The following is a 23,510-nucleotide window of genomic DNA, read 5'->3' as shown; positions in this document are numbered from 1 at the left end:
TTCTGCCAACAGAGTCGTGTGGCAGCTTGTTTTTTGCGGGATGAGTTGATGATTTTATTGTTACCATTTTCGGGCAAATTACATCTTTTGATCGCTTTCTATTCCATTTTTTGGGAGGCAGAATGAACAAAAACCAGCAATTCAGGAATTGTTTTTTGGAGATTTATTTTATGCCATTCTGTGTGTGGTAAAATTGATAAGGCAGCTTTATTTTTTGAGTCAGTACAATTACACCGATACCACATTTATATCGTTTTTTTTATTTTTCAGCGTTTTTACACAATAAAAACTTTTATAGAAAAAATGATTCTTTTTGCATCGCTTTATTCTGAGAACTGTAACTTTTTTATTTTTCCACTGTTGGAGCTGTATGGCAGCTTGTTTTTTTGCGGGACAAGACGTTTTCAGCGATACCATTTTTATTTACATTAGTCTTTTTGATCGCATTTTATTCCACTTTTTATTCGGTGGTATAATGATAAAGCATCATTTTTTGCCTTGTTTTTAATTAATTTATTTTTTACGGTGTTCACTGAAGGAGTTAACTAGTGGGACAGTTTTATAGGTCAAGTTGTACGGGACTCAACAATGCCAAATATGTGTACTACTTTTTTATTTTTTTTACACCTAAATGTATTTATTGGATTAACATTTTTCATTTTTTTTGTTCTTTATTTTGTGATTTTTTTTTTTAAATATTTTTATTAACTTTTTTTTTACGGTTTCCCATTGTCCCACTATGGGACATCAACTTTCCCAGCCCTGATCGCTGATCAGTGTCTGACAGACAGGGAGGAGGCATCTCAGCTCCTACTCTCTGAGCAGACACTGAGAGGCCACCTTCCTGCTGGACCGTGAAGGACCCTGCGGCCATCTTGGGACCAGGGGTCACCATGAAGACAATCAGCACAACGCGATCGCGTCGCGTTGTGCTGGTAGGAGCAGACAGGGAGCGATGCCCTGCGATGTCGCTGTCACTATTGACAGTGGCATTACAGGAGTTAAACGCCCGCGATCATGGGGATTGCTGCGGGGTGTAAGCTCTCGCATAGAGATGACACCACTTGATCGCGGCGGCGCTTAGCGTGAGCCCCAGCGATCATGGCGCTGTATACGGCGCTTTGTGGGAATGCAGCTCCCGTAGAGCAGTATATATACAGCGCATGTCGGGAAGAGTTTAAAAGACACTCAAAAGTCTGAACATATTACACTTCAATAGCAAGTCATAGTCATACTTTTTTTTTGTTTTGTGGTATTTTCCAGCCAAAAATTGGCAGAAAAAGATACAGTGGGAACATATCCTTAGAATAACATTTCTTAGCTTCTCCTACCCATTAAACAGCAAAATACAGACAGCACACAAGATGACAGGGCAATTGACTTTTATTGACAAGTTAAGTTTGATCCATCACATGGATCAAAGATGAATGAGTCATGATTTATCCATAAAAATTAGACATACAAATAAAACTGATGAGTGAAACCGGCCTTAAGACCAAGGGCCCACTATCCGTATTTGGTCAGTATTTTTTCTCAGGAGTTGGAGCCAAAACCAGGAGTGGGTGATAAATACAGAATTGGTGACTTGTTTCTATTACACCTTTTCTCTGATTGTTCCTCACCTGGTTTTGACTCCCACTCCTGAAAAAAAATACTGAACGAATACTGACCAAATACTGATAGTGGGGACGTGGCCTAATGGCAAAATCTGTATACAGTCCAACATACATACAAACAGCATTTTTTATACATCAGTAGGGAACATCAAGTAGGTGATGGATTCAGGTATACACAGGATGATCTCCCTTACAAAGCTTTTCTTTTCTTCCTATTTAAACAAAGTCTGTACTTCAATTTTGGTTATCCATGATTAAGGTCTGTTTTACAGTCAGAAACGCGTAAGAAATTTATATTACATTGCTGGATGAAATTGAAGATGTCGTTAATTTGATGAAGGTGGCTGTGTCCACCGAAACGCGTTGTGTGTATATTAATAAATCAGTCCTTTTAATATTTTTGCCCTGTTATTGGCGCTCTGGTACCGCTATTCATATTCACTGATTGTTAATTTTTTAATAGCACTGGAATTAAAGCGCACCTGTCAGCAGGATTGTACTCCGTAATCTACATACACAGTCAGGTGGGCGACATTACACTGATTAACATTATACCTTGGTTGATGAAATCCGTCCTGTGGTTCTTGTGTAATCTTTACTTTCAGTTTGGAGATAATGATATGCCCGTGCTCTGGGGGCGGCCTGTGGGGGGCGCTCTATCTGGTGCTCTGCTTACATATTCATCTGTATGCTCTTATGACAGCTCACTGTGCCTTCACTGACCTGCCTCCTATTTTACATAATGCATCTAGTAGTGCGGGGCTAGGTAAAATAGGAGGCAGGTCAGTGAAGGCACAGTGAGCTGTCATAAGAGCATACAGATGAATAAGTAAGCAGAGCACCAGATAGAGCGCCCCCCACAGGCCACCCCGGGCATATAATTATCTCCAAACTGAAAGTAATGATTACACGAGAACCACAGGACGGATTTCATCAGCCAAGGTATCATGTTAATCAGTGTAATGTCACCCACCTGACAGTGTGTGTAGTTTACTGAGCACAATCCTGCTGACGGGTGTGCTTTAAGTTCCATTTTTTACCTAGATTTTTGGCTGGTGGAATTTTTTCTATTGGATACACAAGAGGGTGCTATGTGCATATTACATGTTAGTTTCCTTTCTAGTTAATGGTTACATTACAGTACCATAGAAGTAGCAGTGATTGTTTCCCATGTTGGAAACTTTACACTTATCTCTACAGTTTTGAAAGTGTCTATTAAAATTGGTGCATTTAAATAATCCTCTTTTTTTAGTAAAGAAATTCATGAGATTTTCATGCTTGTGGTGGCATAAGGAACAGATATGTAGAGAAGGCTCATTCTGAGAAACCTGGCACATTATCACGGACTCCTAACTGTATGCACCCTATAACAGTATTGATCAATCTCCCCCGCTAAGGGCTACACTGGGCCTAATGAATTGTAAATTGTGACAGTCTGTGTTGGGTAGTCATGTTGGGGCCCTTCAATGATCTGATGCAAATGTAACCCACATAGCCAGTGTAGTGCAGACTGCATTGTGCGAGTGATATGGCAGCCACTGCTTGTCATACACTATGCTCTACCGGCAATATAACATTTTCACCTTTACACTAATGTCTGTTTGACAGGCAGGTTATAGCTTGAGGTTGTGAGCAAAGAGCGGCTTATCTCAAAACAGTCACTAGACATTACCTCTTCTATAGCATCCAAGCGTTTGTGGACCTTCTGGTGTTCATTACACCATTCTCCTCTATCTCTGTATAAGGTACTTGCCGGGTCAGCATCTAAGGTTTTGTAGGCAAAAAATTAGGACATAAGATATAGTTATTGGAAATGTCAAGTCAATCATAATACATAACGCATGCAAAGTGGGTTTTATGGAAAGTCAAAACCACCAGGCATAAACTAATTTGACAGGTAGGAAAAAGGTTTTTCCTTGATCCCAACTGGTAATCAAACAAGTACTTGGATCAATATTCTACATTACCACCAGTATCTCTTATTTATTTATCTCACTTATATAGCGCCATTAATTCCACAGCACGTTACAGACAATATCATCACTGTCCCCATTGGGGCTCATAATCTACATTCCCTATCAGTATGTCTTTGAAGTGTGGGAGGAAACCGGAGAACCCAGAGGAAACTCACGCAAACACGGGGAGAACATCTCTTATGTTTTCTTCTTTATTGAAAATGATAGCTTCTAAAAGGTCTCATGTCTACATGATTATTATTTTGTTTCTCTTAGGGTAGATTCACACGTGCGTATAAAAAAATCATTCAGAGTTTCATCCAGAAAAGTGTGACGATTATTTTTCTTGCTATTCTGACTCCATAACTAAGCTGCAAGATGTTGGGCTATTGAATCAGTACTCACAAAAAGAACTTGGCCAGATAGCATCACCTCGACGGCAGAGGCATGTGTGAAGATTCCAGAAGACGTTTATTCTCAGGCCGAATTCTTGTAGTATGCACAATAGTAAGAGCAGTAGCTGCAACAACTGCAGTAGGTAAAAAGATAATTCTGATCCAGGGATATAGAGATGAACCTTGAATGATGGCTGACAAAAAAAGTCCCAAGTCGTGGGATACATGACCATTTACAGTTTCTTATTTTAAGAATTGCAATATATAGGTAAAAATCAGATGTTATATTGTGGCATCCCATTTTTTTTCTAACAATCATGGAGTGAATGGGTGAGTCTCATTCGATTGACAGAGGAAAATTGTGCATGATGAAGTATTTTTCACACACAGATTTGGTCAGTAAAATCCCCATTGCCCATTGAATAACATTGGTCTGTTTTTTTCATTGGATAGCGCTTGGACCGAAAATACGGTCGTGTGCAATTAGTTTATAGAATATGTATCAATCCTTTCTTACATATGTTCACCGGTTCACCAGTAAAGCAATGCTTTTGAATTTGTTTGCATAATTTCATTAAAGAGTTGTCTGGCCAATATAAATTATGGGTGAAATGCCGTGGCCTGTTATTGAACAACAAACCTTGCTGGCCACTGTAGACAATAGAGACCATAGCAACTAAAATGTTTGATAAAAGGAAGGGGCTCCGTCTGTTAGGCAAACACATTGTGAAGGACAATGGGCTAAGGGCAGAGGCAGACAGCCGTAGATTCTGTCATCCAAAAGAATCGGGACGATTATACAAATGGCACATTGGTCAAACTCTGATCAGCATAGTGTGATCCGATTCTCTTGAATGAGAGAATTGTAGCACACTGTAAGAAGATGGAGAATAACATTTTTCCATCTTCTCCATTGTTTCAGTGCGTGAAAATCGAACCCCATTCAAATGTCATCAGAATGCAGTCTGATGGTTTCTACGGACTCATTTGACTTGCATGGCCAAGTGCGATCCAAATATCAGATCAAACTCGGGCATACAGTGATTTTTTTTCCTTGGACAGTCTCTGTTCAAGGAAAATATTGGACATGTGCATGGCCCCATACACTAACATTAGTCTGAGTATGATCCGATATTTTGCGGAATCGCACTCGTACCAAAAATACGCCCTAACACTGGCAGGCAATAATGCTTTGAAAAACCCGTATTTTAGAGAATTTAATAATAGAAATGAGAAAACAATTTAAGTTTCAAGTCCAAGTAAAAAATAAAATTAAAATTAAGTTTAACAAAGTTTTATATAAAAAGAAACTTCTCTATAAAATATTTTTTATAATTATTATTTTTTTTAAATAGTCCACCATGAACAAAGTACATATTCGGTATCTCCGCAATTTAAAAAATATAAATTATAATAATAATAATTTTAAAACAAGAATACATTCTTTTTAAACAAAAATCTGACCATCTTTTGACATCTCATACAACTCTGTTAAGTCAGTATTTGGTAAGTATTCTGCATCAATATTTGTAAGCCATAATCAGAAGTAAAATCTGCAGAAAGAAAATACTGAGATGTGAATGAGGCCTTAGAATGAAGTCAGTTAACTTCTACCTCCTCTCCCTTCCAAAATCCTCTCGAGCCGCTACCCATCAAGGCAGGGCAACAGAGAAACCACGTTGAAATTCCATGTGGGCTGAACAAGCCAGAAGGGGACACTAAGGATGTTACTGGCCCAGAAACAACAGTGCCAAGAACTGCTTCAGCGGAATCGGGACCTGTTTTTGGCGTTGCCAGGACATACGCAGGTTGCTGAACATGGAATCCAGATGGAAACACAGGTGCAGGTGAACCAAAAGACGTATAGAATCCCGAAGCCTGCCGTAAGGTGATTTAGAAGGAGGTGGCTAAATTTTTACGTGTATCCAATGCCCCGCGTCGATGAACTCAGAAAAGCTAGGGTCAGCCAGATACATCACCTCCCTGGATCTAACGAAAGGTTATTAGCAAATCCTCATCTCTTAGGGTGCCAAGGAGATGACGGCCTCTTTTACACCTGATGGTTGCTTCGAGTATACCAGAAACCCATTTGAGCTGCAAAGAGACCCAGCTACCTCCTGGAGGGCCATGAACCGGATCTTAGCCCCTTACAAAAAATACGTTGCAGCATACCTCAACAACATTGTGATATTCAGACTGGATTGGGGAAGTCATCTGCAGAAGGTCCAACCCATGCTGGAGGAGGGGGGTTTACCATAAACCCAAAAAAGTGTACCATGGGGAACAAGAAGGGAAAATACTTGGGTTCCTTCGTCGGAAGAGTCGAAGTAAAGCCACAAAGGAATAAGGTGGAGGCAATCCAAAATTGTCCAAAACCGGTCTCCAAGAGACAGGTTCAGGAATTTCTAGGAATGGTGGGATACTATTAGCGGTGTATCCCAAATTTCGTCATGACAGCCGCACCCCTGACCGACCTTCTTAAGGGCATGAAGACGGCAATAGCCAAGTGGTCTCTTGAAACAGAGATGGCATTCCAAGAGTTGAAATTCAGGGCTACAATACTTCAACTTTCATGTGGAACCCAGGCCTGGGAAGCTGCACGGCAATGCAGATGCCCTGTCTAAACTTCCCTGTTTGGTGACTGAAGGTGCCAAAACCCCTGGCTCTGGGCAGAGGGGGGAATATGTGACAAAGTCACTGGCAAAGTACTAGAGGGGAAATAGGTAGCACTGAGGTTGTTAGCTTCAGTAATATAAACCTAGAAAAAATCATCCAGCACACTAAGTAACATACATAGTAACATAGTTTTTAAGGTTGAAGGAAAACTAAGTCCATCTAGTTCAACCCACAGCCTAACATGTTGATCCAGAGGAAGGCAAAAAAAAAACATGTGGCAAACACTAAGCTCCACATTGCGGGAAAAAAATTCCTTCCCGACTCCATACGACAATCAGACTAGTTCCTTGGATCAACGCCCTATCAAGGAATCTAGAATATATAACCTGTAATATTATAGTTTTCAAGAAAGGCATCAAGGCCATTGTTAAATTTTAGTAGTGAATCACTCATTACAACATCATGCGGCAGAGACTTCCATAGTCTCACTGCTTACAGTAAAGAATCCGCGTCTGTGATTATGATTAAACCTTCTTTCCTCCAGACGTAGAAGATGCCCCCTTGTCCCCGTCTCAGGCTTCAGAGTAAAAAGATCAGTAGAAAGGTCTTTGTACTGTCCCCTCATATATTTGTACATGGTAATAAGACCACCCCTAAGCCTTCGTTTTTCCAAACAAAATAACCCCAAGTGTAATAACCGGTCTTGGTATTGCAGACCCCCCAGTCCTCTAATAATCTTGGTCGCTCTTCTCTGCACCCTCTCTAGTTCAGCTATGTCTTTCTTATACACCGGAGACCAGAACTGTACACAGTATTCTAAGTGTGGTCGCACTAGTGACTTGTATAGAGGTAAAATTATGTTCTCCTCATGAGCATCTATGCCTCTGCATCCCATTATTTTATTTGCCTTTGCAGCAGCTGCCTGACACTGGCCACCAAACGTGAGCTTGTCATTCACCAATACACCCAGCTTTTTTTCAGTGATAGTTTTTAGTTATGACAGGGGTTAATCAGCCATGTTTAGTGCTAGGAAGATTGAACAGCTGTAGAGTGGGAGGAATCCAGAGGATTAATATCCAGCTTCTAGAGCATTTCAGAGTTGGTGGGTCTGGAGGTGCAAGCTCTGGAGCTGTGCTTCTGTGTTAAAGAAAGCTGGACCTTGTGTTGATTGTTCCTGAAGCAAGCGGATTCCCGTACCAACAAAGACTTTGCCATACGTTATGTTTTTGTTATGTTCTATGTGCAGCCGAGTGAGCAGAACTACCACACTGTTTATTATGTAAAGCCATAGAATTTTAAAATAGGTACTTTATATAAAAAAATGCTCCCTACAGTTTTTTCACAAGAGCTCTGCTTGCCATAATTAAGTGGAAACCTTAACACTACCTTTTAGTAGGTAAAAATCTGCACATGCAGGAGGGATTTATGTCCTCTGAAAGTAACCAAAACAATTGTGGAGAATTGATATATAAAGTATACTGGAAAATTGTGTACCTTGTCATCGTACAAAAAATAACATTTATTTGCTGAAACCATACTACCGCTGTAACGGGGTCTTCCACAGAGGCTGCTGATTGGCTGAAGCAGTTACCTAACATCCCTCGCTAGAAAAGGAAATGAGGAGACTGGCGGAGGATCCAGACAGTGGTTCGAAGGAGTGACGGGAATCCAATAAGCAAGTGTCTGTTCTTTCTTGTTTTTAAACCACCATAGACCCATTTTTAATTTAAAAAGTACGGTATGTAGTGGAAAAAGCCTTTACGTTTTTGCTGGAGGTAAACCTGTGATCATTGTGTGACTTCATTGAATACAAAACAATTATTCATTGTCAAATATTTATCAATTATTAAATATTTAGCAAAATTATGTTTTGAATGTAAAGCACTTAACTAATGACATTATAAATTGCTTAGTGTTAGCCTCACAGCTCCCACTGGCCTACTATTCTCCCACTCCCCAGCCAGTTAGGGAACAGCTGGAGTATTAGAGTTGGCTAAAACTTATCATTTAACTGATTGAAGGTAACAGCAGTTCATCACACACATAGAATGATTATTCTGGATACATGGTTAGTGGATTACATGGGTCTTTCTTTGCTTGCTTTAACTAAGGGGATCCATGTGTACAGTACATGCTGCCCTTGACTAGAAGAGTTTAGAATGAAAAATCTGTAACAAAGACCCCCACCTACCTTCTTTTTGTAATACTTGATAAACCTGAATCCTGAATATTTAAGAAAGTTAAGATGAGGTTTTGACTTTCTTAGGAGAATATCTATTTGTGCAAAATTATTGGGCAACCATTAATGTACATAATTATTAAGTAACTAAATGAAAAACATACATTTTTCATCTTAATTGTTTATTTTAATCTGATACAGTGAGAATAATCAAACAACTCAAAATGTACAACATATATTTCTAACATTTCCAAAAAATCTCAGTTACCAATATAGCCGCCCTTCTTTTCAGAAAGGCCACGTTCACACGTTCAGTATTTGGTCAGTATTTTACCTCAGTATTAGTAAACCAAAACCAGGAGTGGGTAAAAAATTCAGAAGTGGTGACATGTTTCTATTATACTTTTCCTCTCATTGTTCCACTCCTGGTTTGGCTTATAAATACTGATGTAAAATAATGAACATGTGAATGTGGCCGAACAGTCATGATCCTTCCATCCATGGAGTCTGTCAGTTTCTTACCAACCATAGCCCTCATACACTGATCAGAGAGGCGCCTGTTCTTCATGTTCTTCACCGTAAATCTCTTGTGTAAGAAGGGCCCACAAGTTCTCAATAGGGTTTAGGTCAGGTGATGAAGGGGCAGTCGAGCAGTGGAGACTTCCATGCTGTGATGGAGCATTGTCCTGCAGAAAAATCATGGTTTTCTGGAAAGATGCAGCCTTTTTCCTGTACATCTGCTTGAAAAAAGTGTCTTTAAAAACTGGAAATAGTATTGGGAGTTCATATACATAAGTGATGTAATAATTATCATCAATGTCCACTGAAGCCAGGTCAATATACTACTGACTCTAGATCTATATTATGTAGTTACATAGAAAAGAATTATCAACAAAAAAAGAATGATATCCATACACTCAATACATACAACCTCATACACCACACACAATCATACTGGTCCCCATGACCATCAAGCCCCTCCCCTGATATGTCATTAGTAGTGATGAGAGAGCACTAAAATGCTCAGGCAAATTGGAATGCTAGAGTGCTCGGTCGGAGTAACGAGCCCAATGTAAGTCCATGGGAAACTCAAGCATTTTTCCGGTGGCCCCCCGGTCTGCAGGGGGCCTAAATCGATGGGAACAGTGCTCAAATTACATGGGAACAGCATGGGGAAGACCCATGGAAGCATTTCTAACTCCCAGGTCACTGCTGTGAACAATGTTGTCAGAGTATTACGCCACTTTTACGGAGTCACAATAAAACATACAAAAATAAAACGAAAATGAATTTTCCTGTGAAAAATGTTAAGGAACATCCTTTCCAGGGTAATGTCTTGTATATAAAGTAAAATAAATAACCAAAAAACAAAAATGCTCCTTCAAACGTAGCGTTTTTGATGCATTTTTGTACTTTTGCATTGCTTTCAACGGTGAAAAATACATTTACCCGTAATGTCATTTAAACATTTTACTACCTTATCATCCCATGTGGTGTGTGAGACATGATCAGACACATCCTGTTTCATTTATGAAGGAGGGACTCTTAAAGTCACAAAGTCTATTTTTATAGGAACATCAGGCGGCCCTTACTATTGTTAGAGAGCCATCAACTGGCTATGCTTTGTTGTTCCCATTATTAAAGAGTGGGTCTCCTTTACTGTTATTGCGTATGTAGTGACTGCAAGGGCTGCCAAAAATTTGGACGCACCCCAATACCCCTTTGAAGAGACAGAGGAGGGCCTCAGTTAAAAAAATGTTCCCATTATATAGAGGAGTGGGTCTCTTATAGTGGTATTGCCCATGCAGTGACTGCAAGGGCTGCCTAAATTTGGGAAAAACCCCAATAAAAATTTATAGACACATAGAAGAGGGCCTCAGTAACAAAATGTTCCCATTAGAAAGGAGCGGTTCTGCTATACAGTTATTGTATATGCAGTGAGTACAATGGCTGCTTACATTTGAGAAATACCCCAATACCAATTTGAAGACACAGAGGTGCGCTTCCGTAACAACGTGTTCCCATTATAAAGGAGCGAGTCTCCCATACTGTTCTTGCGTATGCAGTGACTGCAACGGCTGCCAAAAATTTGGACGCGTTCCAATGCCCCTTGGAAGAGACGTCGAGAAGGGCCTTATTAAAAAAATGTTCCCATTATTAGGAAGTGGGTCTCCCATACTGTTAGTGCCTATGAAGTGAATGCAAAGGCTGCCAATAATTTGGAGACCTTCCAATGCCCCTTGCAAGAGACGTAAAGGAGGGCCTCATGAAAAAAATGTTCCCATTATTAGGAAGTGTGTCTCCCATACTGTTATTCCCCATGCAGTGAATGAAGGGCTGCCAAAAATTTGGAGGCACTCCAATGCCCCTTGCAAGAGACGTACACATGGTGATATGGTAGATACGGTTGTGATATGGTGGTGGAGGATGAGGAGAAAGAGGAGGACAACAGCAAATAGACAAAATCAGGGAGTGTATATGACGCGCCCAGGGGATGGGGACGACTCTGCGCCCGGGCCTTGCTGTTAGTTTTGGGGGATGCCGCGGTGGCCGGCTCCCGAGGCCATACCCTGGGGTCACTCTTAAAAAAGGGGGTAAAGGAGGAATGGGGTAGGAAAGAGTTTGTGACGCCACCTGTGGTGTCTGGTGAGGATCACCAGCGCTGCTACAGTCCTCTGAGGCCGGTGGTCAGACAGCTTAGATGGTGCGGCTCCCCACAGGTGGAGCGGGGCCTCAGGGCAGCGTAGGAGAGGGGATGCAGGACAGAGGGGACCCAGCCGGGTCAGAGGAAGAATAGGCACACACACGACAGTTCACTTCAGTACCTTTACTGGTGGTGTTTCAGGCACAGTCCAGGGCACTGTAGGGTGAAGGGTGCATTTCAGGACTCTCCCCAGTGAGCGGGTGTGGGGCCTCCTGTTTCTTGCCTTTTCCTGTTAAGTTTATGACCTGCCTGGAGCTAGGCCTAACTTGGTCTCTGTCTTGCACCCGCTGACCTGGTGGTAGGGCCTTCTGTTGGAGATCACACTCCCTGGTCTCTTGGGCCTCAGTGACTCCTGACCCTGGTATAACAGTCAGCTTTTGGTGTTCCTGGGACATGTAGTTTGCCAGGGGTTCCGGTTGTTTCTGCTGGTCCTAGAGATCCTTGCAGACGCGGACCCGGTGTCCGGTATATGGTTGTGGGGTGAGCTGGTTAAGCTCCTCTGCCCCCTACGTAGCTCGCTACTCCACTTGCCTTCGGGTGCGCTTGGGGCCCTCACTAGGCTTCACACTGGCAGTAGGCCTCACTACTCTTCACCACTCTTATGGCGTCGGCACGCCGTAGGCTCACTGACTGAGCTTTTGAGTCTGAACTCACTCTAGAGGGACTGGAACTACCTCTGTCCCCTGAGGAAATTGTTCTACAGACTGAGGTCCACTGCAGGCTAACCTCTCTCAGGCTCATCTACTGCAGGAACTCTCTCACAGACTGCACTGCCTAGCTCCACCTTCCCTATTTATATCCCCATCCGGGCTCCCTCTGGTGGTCTGAGGTGGAAGGTGGAGGTGTGTGTATGCTATGAGGGCCTCTTGTGGAGTTATCCGTCCATGCACCCCTCTAGGATCTGTGGCACCAATGCGCAGCAGGGGCACCACATATACCCATGTCTGGGTGTGAAGAGGTGCATGGGAATAGACCTCCCAAAAAAAAAAGACACTGTATTTGAGTTTATGTTACGCTGCTATCATTCGGTGATGTTGAGAAGTCTGGCCCAATCCAGCCCTTGTTAATTTTTATAAGAGTCAGACTGTCAGCATTATCAGTTGATAGGCGGATGCGCCTATCAGTTATAATTTCCCCGGCGGCACTAAAAACCTGCTCTGACAAAACACTAGCGGCAGAGCAGGCCAGGAACTCCAAGGCATATAGAGCCAGTTCATGCCATGTGTCCAGCTTGGATACCCAATAATTATAAGGCACAGAGGAATCATGGAGGATGTTGGTACAGTTGGCAAGGTACTCCTTCAGCATCTTTGTAAAATTATCCCTCCTTGTGAGACTACCCCGCACATCAGGGCCTGTGCAATGGAAGGGTCTGAGAAAACTGTCCAATAACCTTGACAGTGTTCCCCTGCCTCTGCTGGATCATATTCGTGTCTCTCTCATCTGTACTCCTTGTCACCAACCAGTGATGACTGTCACCCAAAATTTGGAGAATGCGAGGGTCACGGGAAAGGCAGCGTAACATAAACTCAGCCATGTGTAACAGACTGCTAATAGGCAAGATTTCCATGTCCTTGTAGGGGGCTGTTGGGTGATGAAGACGTCGAGTTGAAGATGGGGTTAATAATATGTGTTGATGGTTATTTATGGGATAAAAGTCTTTCTTATGTGAAATCCCTATGACCGATTATTGTATGCCGGTTCTCCTATAGGCTTTGCCTAAGGCCGTCCCTGGGATGCGGGAGGTCTGCCCAGAAGGGTGAACCATACAGTAGAGATAGGGATTTAGCACACTACATTGCTTAGACACTAGGCAGTTAATACAGGGGTTACATCATTAGCTGGGAGGAGTTACAGCATCAGAGCAGTTTTATAGAAAATCATTTCCTGGTTACAGACAGTTGGGGGAGAGTGAGGAGTGAGGAACATTAGGCAGTGTACGCCTGCCGTTAGGAGAAACCTGTGCCAAGTTATTCCATTCCTGGTCGAGTGCACAGAACCGAGGTAGGTTCTGTTCCCATACACAGAGAGAGATGGAGTGTGGAGGACGACTGAGCAGGAAGGAAAGCAGACTACAACAGCAGTATCAGCAGTGAAGAGGTGTTTTATTAGTACAAGTTATTGGAACAGAAAGAGGGCACGTTTGAGACAGAATCTGGACGCTGGCTATGTCCTAGGCTCATGGCCTGTAAGAGGTGCTCAGTGCAAGGCCTCTGTTTCCCTAGAGGGGAGTTTCTCAGCCAGGTCCCAGAAAACATGGAAGATGTTTAGTCTCAGGAAGGGACACTGGAAACGCACATTACCAAGGGTACTTCACTAACTAAAGAACTTCTCTTTAGTTATAGGAATCTAATTGTAGGGTACTATTGATCTGTATACTGCAGCCGTGTATGGAAAAATTGCACAGTAAAAGTGAGTCTGTTAACCCGGATCTACGATCTCCTGTCTTGCTTGAAGTCGGTGTCGGTTCCATGAACTGTGTAACAGTGAGTACAGAAAATCCTCCATTACAGCACACACTCCGGTCTCAGTCCTTAATAGTAGAGGGGGCATTGGGCAAAGAAAAGATAGTTCCAGCATATAGCGTGATGGTAGTGGCCCCGTGTGTCCCCCTCTACAAGCTCACCAAGAGGACGACTGACCATGCTCACCTCCTCATCCTCCTCTCCCTCCCTCTCCTCAAGCCATTCACGCTGAACAGACGGTATGACAGTTGTGCAGGTAGTACCGTCTATAGCGCAGGAAACTAGCTCCTGTTCTTCCACCTCCTAATCCTCATTGTCACCCAATTCACGTTGGGATGAGATGAGACTGGGCTGTATGGAATCACCCTGTATAGTTCCTTGCACCATCTCATCGTGCTCCGCCTGCAATGCCTCCTCTTTAATTGTGAGCAGCGATCGTTTCAGAAGACAGAGAAGCGGGATGGTGATGCTAATTATGGCGTCATCGCCGCTCACCATCTTGGTGGAGTTCTCAAAGTTTTTGGGGACGGCACAGATGTCTGACATCCATGCCCACTCCTCAGCTCTTATGTGCGGAGTCTGACCTGAATACCGACGGATATTTTGAAGCTGGTACTGAACAACTGCCCTGTGCTGCTCACAAATCCTTCCCAACATCTGCAAGGTTGAGTTCCAATGCCTGGGGACATCGAACACCAGTCAGTGAGCTGTAAGCAAGCTGATCCGGCAGATCTGGGTAGGTTTTGAGAAACTGCTGAACCACGAGGTTAAGCACATGTGCCATGCATGGTACGTGTGTGAGCCCGCCTTGCTTCAGAGCCGCCACCAGTTTCCGGCCATTGTCACACACGACCATGCCTGGCTGTAGGTTCAGCGGTGTGAGCCACAGATCTGCCTGCTCTTTCAGAGCTGTCCACAACTCTTCAGCAGTGTGCGGTTTGTCACCTAAGCTTATTATCCTGTTGCCGCTTGGCCGAGGCAGTGCTGCAGTGCTTCCAGCTTCTGACTGATGTGGTCATTTCGGAGATGGAGGCAGAAGAGGAAGATGAGGTGTAGGAGCTGTAGAATGTGAGGGCAACCCTGATAGACCCAGGGCCCGCAATCCTCGGCGTCGGGAGAACGTGTTCCGTGCCAGGGTCTGACTGGGTCCCGGCTTCCACTATATTAACCCAGTGTGCCATCAGCGAGATGTACCGACCCTGCCCACAAGCACTTGTCAACGTGTTCGTGGTTAGATGGACCTTCCCAGTAACTGCCTTGTTGAGGGCATGGCTAATGTTCTGGGACACGTGCTTGTGTAATGCGGGGACAGCACACCGGGAGAAATAGTGACGGCTGTGGACCGAGTACCGAGGGATGGCCGCCGCCATCAGGTTGCAGAAAGCTTCCATCTCCATGAGCCTAAAAGGCAACATTTCGAGCATAAGCATTCGCGAAATTAGTGAATTTAGTAGTGTGGCCTGTGGGGCGTTGGCTGCATATTTGCACTTGTGTTTCAAGGACTGGGGTAGGGACAACTGAACGCTGCGCTGGGACGTGGACATGGTTGCCGATGGTGCTAGTTGAGAGTGTACAACGGACAGGTGGAAGGCAGGAGCCATCTTCGCATGCGCCATGGGCAGGGGATTGGCGTGCATGCACAACAGCAGAACAACCAGTGGTGTCACCCGCAGACACTGTTTCTGGACCCTGGAGTTTGGCCCACATAGTCGGGTGCTTTGCTGTCATATGCCTGATCATGCTGGTGGTTCTCAAACTGCTAGTTTTGCTACCTCTGCCAATGCTGGCCTGGTAGATGGTGCAAATGGCCTTTTTGGGGTTATCTGCAGAGTCTTTAAAAAAGAACCAGACTCGGGAAGACCTAACAGTTGAACTGGCAACTTCCTTCGTGTTGGTGTTCCGGGGAGCGGTTGCCCGCCTTGTGTCTGCAGCCACCGCACTACTTGTTCCTGCCTGTTGTGGTGCTATGCCTCCCTCTCCCTGTGTGCTGCTGTCTTCGCTCTGCATGTCACCTTGTCAGGTTGGGTCAGTGACATCGTCCACCACCTCATCTTCCACTTCCCCACCCTGATCCTCCTCTTGACTTTCTGGCAATTGTGTCTCATGATCATCATCCACCTCTTGCGACAGTAATCGCACTTTCCCACCGTCGCCTTCGTGTGACCGTGGCTGCTCAAATATTTGGGCATCACTACACGTGTTCTCCTCTTGCCCGCTTGAAGCTGGCCGGGCGAGAGGCCCAAATCTATAAATGGAAACGTGAACAGCTCTTCGGAGTGTCCAAGTGTGGGATCAATTGCCTCCGGGCACTCGACATGATGGGAGGAAGGAGGATCAGGGTGAGGAATAGGCGGTCCAGACTCACAGCTACTGAGATTTGATTGTGTGGAAGACAGGGTGGTGGTGCTAGTGGCAAAGTGACTGGAAGCATTATCTGCTATCCAACCAACAACCTTTTGACACTGCTCTGGTTTCAATAGTGGTGTGTTGCGGTCCCTTAGCAATTGGGACAGGAAGGCTGGGCAACAAGATGTGGGGGTTTATTGTGGCACAATTTCAGCTTCCCATGGCCTTGGCCTCTGCATTCACCATCAGCATCATGTCCACTTCCCCGTCCATTGCTACAGGCCTTGCCCATTTTAAATGGAAGACAATATTTTCCACGGTCGCTACAAATGGCTGGATTTGTACCGCAGTTATATGTGATACGTCTAACGGACGCCAACAGTTTTAAATAGCGGGCTTGTAGTTTCCTATTATTCACAGCGACCACGTGTGAATAGCTTCACTAACACACTGCTACAAACTGTAAATGGAAGACAATATTTTCCACGCTCACTACAAATGGCTGGATTTGTACCTCAGTTATATGTGATACGTCTGACGGACGCCAACGGTTTTAAATAGCGGGCTTGTAGTTTCCTATTATTCACAGTGACCACGTGTGAATAGCTTCACTGACACACTGCTACAAACTGTAAATGGAAGACAATATTTTCCACGGTCGCTACAAATGGCCGGATTTGTACCTCAGTTATATGTGATACGTCTGACGGATGCCAACGGTTTTAAATAGCAGGCTTGTAGTTTCCTATTATTCACAACGACCACGTGTGAATAGCTTCACTGACACACTGCTACAAACTGTAAATGAAGGATAATATTTCCACGTTCACTACAAATTTCTGGATTTTTATAGCTGTAATATGGGATCACATCTGATGATGGAAAAGATCTGGTTGTATTCTGCAGTGCTAACAAGCAAATGGAGAAGTAAAATGGTGTATTCTGGATTGCTTTTTAAGCAAATAATCTGGATTAAGATAAAAAAAAATTAGCCCTGGCCCCTGATATTTGGGGCTATGTCTATGGATATCTGTAACAGCAGGATCAGACAGAACGTTCAATAGACCCTCTTGTGCTGTATACACTGCCACAAACCCAGCCTGCCTGCCTAGCTCCTGCTATCAGGATTAATATATGTAGCTGGATTAGTCCTCAGAAGGAATGTTAGTTCAGATGTGTACATATATATATATATATATATATATATATATATATATATGTATATATATATATATATATATATATATATGTATATATATATATATATATATATATATACATATATACAGTACAGACCAAAAGTTTGGACACACCTTCTCATTTAAAGATTTTTCTGTATTTTCATGACTATGAAAATTGTACATTCACACTGAAGGCATCAAAACTATGAATTAACACATGTGGAATTATATACTTAACAAAAAAGTGTGAAACAACTGAATATATGTCTTATACTCTAGGTTCTTCAAAGTAGCCACCTTTTGTTTTGATGACTGCTTTGCACACTCTTGGCATTCTCTTGATGAGCATCAAGAGGTAGTCACCGGAAATGGTCTTCCAACAATCTTGAAGGAGTTCACAGAGATGCTTAGCACTTGTTGGCCCTTTTGCCTTCACTCTGCGGTCCAGCTCACCCCAAACCATCTCATTTGGGTTCAGGTCTGGTGACTGTGGAAGCCAGGACATCTGGCGTAGCACCCCATCAATCTCCTCCTTGGTCAAATAGCCCTTACACAGCCTGGAGGTGTGTTTGGGGTCATTGTCCTGTTGAAAAACAAATGATGGTCCGACTAAACGCAAACCGGATGGAATAGCATGCCGCTGCAAGATTCTGTGGTAGCCATGCTGGTTCAGTATGCCTTCAATTTTGAATAAATCCCCAACAGTGTCATCAGCAAAGCACCCCCACATCATCACACCTCCTCCTCCATGCTTCACGGTGGGAACTAGGCATGTAGAGTCCATCTGTTCACCTTTTCTGCGTCGGACAAAGACACGGTGGTTGGAACCAAAGATCTCAAATTTGGACTCATCAGACCAAAGCACAGATTTCCACTGGTCTAATGTCCATTTCTTGTGTTCTTTAGCCCAAACAAGTCTCTTCTGCTTGTTGCCTGTCCTTAGCAGTGGTTTCCTAGCAGCTATTTTACCATGAAGGCCTGCTGCACAAAGTCTCCTTTTAACAGTTGTTGTAGAGATGTGTCTGCTGCTAGAACTCTGTGTGGCATTGACCTGGTCTCTAATCTGAGCTGCTGTTAACCTGCAATTTCTGAGGCTGGTGACTCGGATAAACTTATCCTCAGAAGCAGAGGTGCCTCTTGGTGTTCCTTTCCTGGGGCGGTCCTCATGTGAGCCAGTTTCTTTGTAGCGCTCAATGGTTTTTGCAACTGTACTTGGGGACACTTTCAACGTTTTTCCAATTTTTCGCACTGACTGACCTTCATTTCTTAAAGTAACGATGGCCACCCGTTTTTCTTTACTTAGCTGCTTTTTTCTTGCCATAATACATATTCTAACAGTCTATTCAGTAGGACTATCAGCTGTGTATCCACCAGACTTCTGCACAATACAACTGATGGTCCCAACCCCATTTATAAGGCAAGAAATCCCACTTATTAAACCTGACAGGGCACACCGGTGAAGTGAAAACCATTTCCGGTGACTACCTCTTGAAGCTCATCTAGAGAATGCCAAAAGTGTGCAAAGCAGTCATCAAAGCAAAAGGTGGCTACTTTGAAGAACCTAGAATATAAGACATATTTTCAGTTGTTTCACACTTTTTTGTTAAGTATATAATTCCACATGTGTTAATTCATAGTTTTGATGCCTTCAGTGTGAATGTACAATTTTCATAGTCATGAATATACAGAAAAATCTTTAAATGAGAAGGTGTGTCCAAACTTTTGGTCTATACTGTATATATATATATATATATATATATATATATATATATATATACACACACACGCATATATATATATATATACATACATATACACACCAAGATGGGGGGGGGAACCCTGTCCAAATCTTCCACTGGGGCCCATCGGTCTCTAGTTACACCACTGTGGAAAGGACTATAAAAATATTATTTATTAGTAACTATTAAAATATCAAAAGGGAACAAATACAATCAAACACACTAGGCCTAGGCGTTTCGAGTACTAATGTTCTTAATCATAATGTTAAAGGGCTGTTCCCATATCAGACATTAATGACAAATCAGCAGGATAAGCCATACATGTCTAATAGATGTGAGTCCCACTGTAAGGAATATAGAGCCCTGTTTTCGAGGAAGGTGTGTACCTTTCTTGTAGAAATCTGATTTGTTGTGATGGAGAAATCCATGGATGAAATTGTATGTTAATGAGCCACAAGTGCAGTGGGCGGGCCCTGCACTTACAACTGCCTCAGCCTCTCTCCCTTTTTGTTGCTCTCTGTCTACCTCCTGTCTCAATATCACTCATTTTTCAGTGACCTATCAATCAATGACAGGAGGCAGGCAGCAGGCAGAGACTAAGGAGAGGCAGGAGAGCTGGAATTGCAGGGCCCGCGCACTGCACCTGTGGCTCACTAACATACTGTACAATTTCATCTATGTATTACTCTAAAACAAATTTATTATTACAAGAAAGGTAAGGATTTACTCAGCATTAAGACACCTTTATATACATGCCATTAGCTTGGCGTATAAAATCCTGATGATGGGTTTTCTTTAAAGGCTTGATTAAAGTGGCTGATTATTGTTATAATCGGTGGCTCAGTGGTTAGTACTGTGGCTTTGCAGCACTGGGGTCCTGGGATTAAATCCCATTAAGGACAACATCTGCAAGGAGTTTGTATGTTCGCCCTGTGTTTTCGTGGGTTTTCTCCTATGTCCTCCCACACTTCAAAGACATGCTAGGAACAGTGGTGATAGTGTCTGTAAAGCTGTCGAATTAATGGTGCTAGATAAGTGAGTAAAAAGATATATACTTTTCTTCTTTAGAACTGTTTGTAACAGTAATTGGCAATGTAAATATACAGTGGGTACGGAAAGTTTTCAGACCCCTTTAAATTTTTCACTCTTTGTTTCATTGCAGCCATTTGGTAAATTCTAAAAAGTTATTTTTTTTCTCATTAAAGTACACTCTGTGCCCCATCTTGACTGAAAAAAAATCTGAAATATAGACATTTTTGCAAATTTATTAAACAAGAAAAACTGAAATATCACATGGCCATAAGTATCCAGACCCTTTGCTCAGACACTCATATTTAAGTCACATGCTGTCCATTTTCTTGTGATCCTCCTTGAGATGGTTCTACTCCTTCATTGGAGTACAGCTGTGTTTAATTAAACTGATAGGACTTGATTTGGAAAGGCACACACCTGTATATATAAGACCTTACAGCTCACAGTGCATGTCAGACCAAATGAGAATCATGAGCTCAAAGCAACTGCCCAAGGAGTTCAGAGACAGAATTGTGGCAGGGCGCAGATCTGGCCAAGGTTACAAAAGAATTTCTGCATTACCCAAGGTTCCTAAGAGCACAGTGGCTTCCATAATCCTTAAATGGAAGAAGTATGGGACCACCAGAAGTCTTCCTAGACTTGGCCGTCCAAACTGAGCAATCGTGGGAAAAGAGCCTTGGTGAGAGAGGTAAAGAAGAACCCCAAGATCACTGTGGTTGAGCTCCAGAGATGCAGTAGGGAGATGGGAGAAAGTTCCACAAAGTCAGCTATCACTGCAGCCCTCCACCAGTCGGGCCTTTATGGCAGAGTGGCCCTACGGAAGCCTCTCCTCAATGCAGGACATATGAAAGCCCGCATAGAGTTTGCTCAAAAACACATGAAGGACTCCCAGACTATGAGAAATAAGATTCTCTGGTCTGATGAGACAAAGATAGAACTTTTTGGTGATAATTTTAAGGGGTATGTGTGGAGAAAACCAGGCACTACTCATCACCTGCCCAATACAATCCCAACAGTGAAACATGGTGGTGGCAGTATCATGCTATGGGTGTGTTTTTCAGCTGCCGAGACAGGACGACTGGTTGCCATTGAAGGAAACATGAATGCGGCCAGGTACAGAGATATCCTGATGAAAACCTCTTCCAGAGTGCTCTGGATCTCAGACTTGGCCGAAGGTTCACCTTCCAACAAGACAATGACCCTAAGCACACAGCTAAAATAACAAAGGAGTGGCTTCAGAAAAACTCTGTGACCATTCTTGACAGGCCCAGCCAGAGCCCTGATCTAAACCCAATTGAGCATCTCTGGACAGACCTGAAAATGGCTGCCCATCAACGTTCACCATCCAACCTGACGGAACTGGAGAGGATGTGCAAGGAAGAATGGCAGAGGATCCCCAAATCCAGGTGTGAAAAACTTGTTGCATCATTCCCAAGAAGACTCATGGCTGTACTAGCTCAAAAGGGTGCTTCTACTCAATTCTGAGCAGAGGGTCTGAATACTTATGACCATGTGATATTTCAGTTTCTCTTTTTTAATAAATTTGCAAAAATTTCTACATTTCTGTTTTTTTCAGTCAAGATGGGGTGCAGAGTGTACTTTAATGAGAAAAAAAATGAACTTTATAAAATTTAGCAAATGGCTGCAATGAAACAAAGAGTGAAAAATGTAAAGGGGTCTGAATACTTTCCGTACCCACTGTAGGAAAGGATCAAAGGCAATATTTGCTTATACCTGTCTAGTGCACGCGTCTACATAGAAAACATGCAGAATTTATCAGAAAATTCCCCTTTTTCTTCCAGTGTAGTTCCAGCATTTACTTAAAATACTATTAAAAGTGCACAACCAGATGACTGCTTAATATGATATCTAGTGAAACGTCTGCTTTTCTGAAGTGTCTCCTCCAAGGAACACAGTGCAATGAGTTCTACCGCATTTAGGACGAATACATATCTACTTACAGTATATTTTAGCTTTTTAGACTCTTGTGATTGGCTATAGAAGGAATAGGATATTGGATATATCGTAACTATGCTTAATCAGGGGAATAGTAGGAACATAGAGCTAAGGTTATACCTGAGATCTGTAGTGTGAGGGGTCCCAAAATGTGTCTCTGCCTCATGTGAGGAGACCAATACTAATAATGACATGTCAGAGATTTCTTAATATGTGTGTTTAAAAGCTAAGTGGCTTCCTGTACAGATGGCTTTACCATACACACTTCTATATTTTTAGTTAGATTGTGAGAAAACTGTGTGAAGTTGTGGGACATGGCAGCAGCGCTAAAGAAATAGGAATATTAAAGAAATACCGTGGTCCTAAAAATAAGTGTTATTTAAATATGTTATCATGTAAAATCGCAGATGTAGTAGAGAGCAGTGTGTCCAGTCCTGCTTTCTCCTGCAGGTACTAATGCAGCTCTAATCATGCTGCCTATATATGTATTAGCACAGTCCACTCTTCAGACGCACAAACATGTCACAGAAAACACTTCACAACATTGTCAGCATGCAAATGTACAAGGAAGTCCACTTTTCCTTAAAACATTTTTTATTCATAAGCCTCACAATCAGAATAATGACACGTCAATATTATTATTACTATGCTTTGATTATATCAATCGTACATGGATCGTAGACTCTAAAAAACATGCAAGTGTAACATTACCAGTCAAGCTTTTGTCCAGTACAACTAGCAGCAGGAATGCAACAGGAATGATGGTGCCCATGTTCATACTATGATCCAGCTTCATCCAGCAGACAGAAGACACAAATGTTTCCGCTCCAGGGTGCTTAAGATGTCCTATGTCACTTTATCCTGAAGACCGTACGAGCTCCGAAAGAATAGTACCAGAAAGTTGGCCAGGGTATTTCTTACACTGCCTAACACAGACCCAGTTATCCAGCAATCTGGCAGAATTCCAGAGAGACTCCCAAGTCCACCCCACCACCCCCCTTTGTATTTATACACACAGGGCGTGCATGGAATTCAAAGGCCAGCATTTAACCTTACAGGAAAAGTGGGTGAAAAAAAGATCCATCACTTTAACTCCCTCTGTGCCTTAGAGCAAAACCACTTCAGAATTTACATGAACCTCTTGTAATTGCTGGAGAGCTACATGCTTAGAGAACTATTGCTTTAGGTGAAAACAGTCAGTTCACAGATTTAGATGGTATTTTGGGTAGTTTTCATTTCTTACAGTTATTTTCTAATGACATGATGTAGAAAGTCGAGGTTAGAATAGTTTGCAGTGGATGTGCAGTGGCTGGATCATTACCAATG

General features: G+C 42.8%; 1 protein-coding gene across 1 annotated transcript in view; it reads right to left on the bottom strand.

Annotated features, from left to right (window-relative positions):
- Window positions 1-23,179, bottom strand: part of PLAC9 (placenta associated 9) — a 40,915-nt gene extending 17,736 nt beyond the window's left edge. The window contains exons 1-2 of the mRNA XM_073686014.1: window positions 22,896-23,179; window positions 3,289-3,380 (exon numbers count right to left, since the gene is read on the bottom strand). Of these exons, the coding sequence (XP_073542115.1) occupies window positions 3,289-3,380; window positions 22,896-22,980 (177 nt within the window). The 5' untranslated portion in view covers window positions 22,981-23,179. The remainder of the gene's footprint in view (window positions 1-3,288; window positions 3,381-22,895) is intronic.
- Window positions 23,180-23,510: the final 331 nt, after the last annotated feature.

Source organism: Phyllobates terribilis, unplaced genomic scaffold (genome assembly GCF_046119375.1).
Source record: "Phyllobates terribilis strain yellow unplaced genomic scaffold, ASM4611937v1 Scaffold_5__5_contigs__length_657084704, whole genome shotgun sequence".
Taxonomy (NCBI): Eukaryota; Metazoa; Chordata; class Amphibia; order Anura; family Dendrobatidae; genus Phyllobates; species Phyllobates terribilis.
Note: the sequence above shows the minus strand (reverse complement) of the source record. Positions and strands in the feature narration are given on the sequence as shown.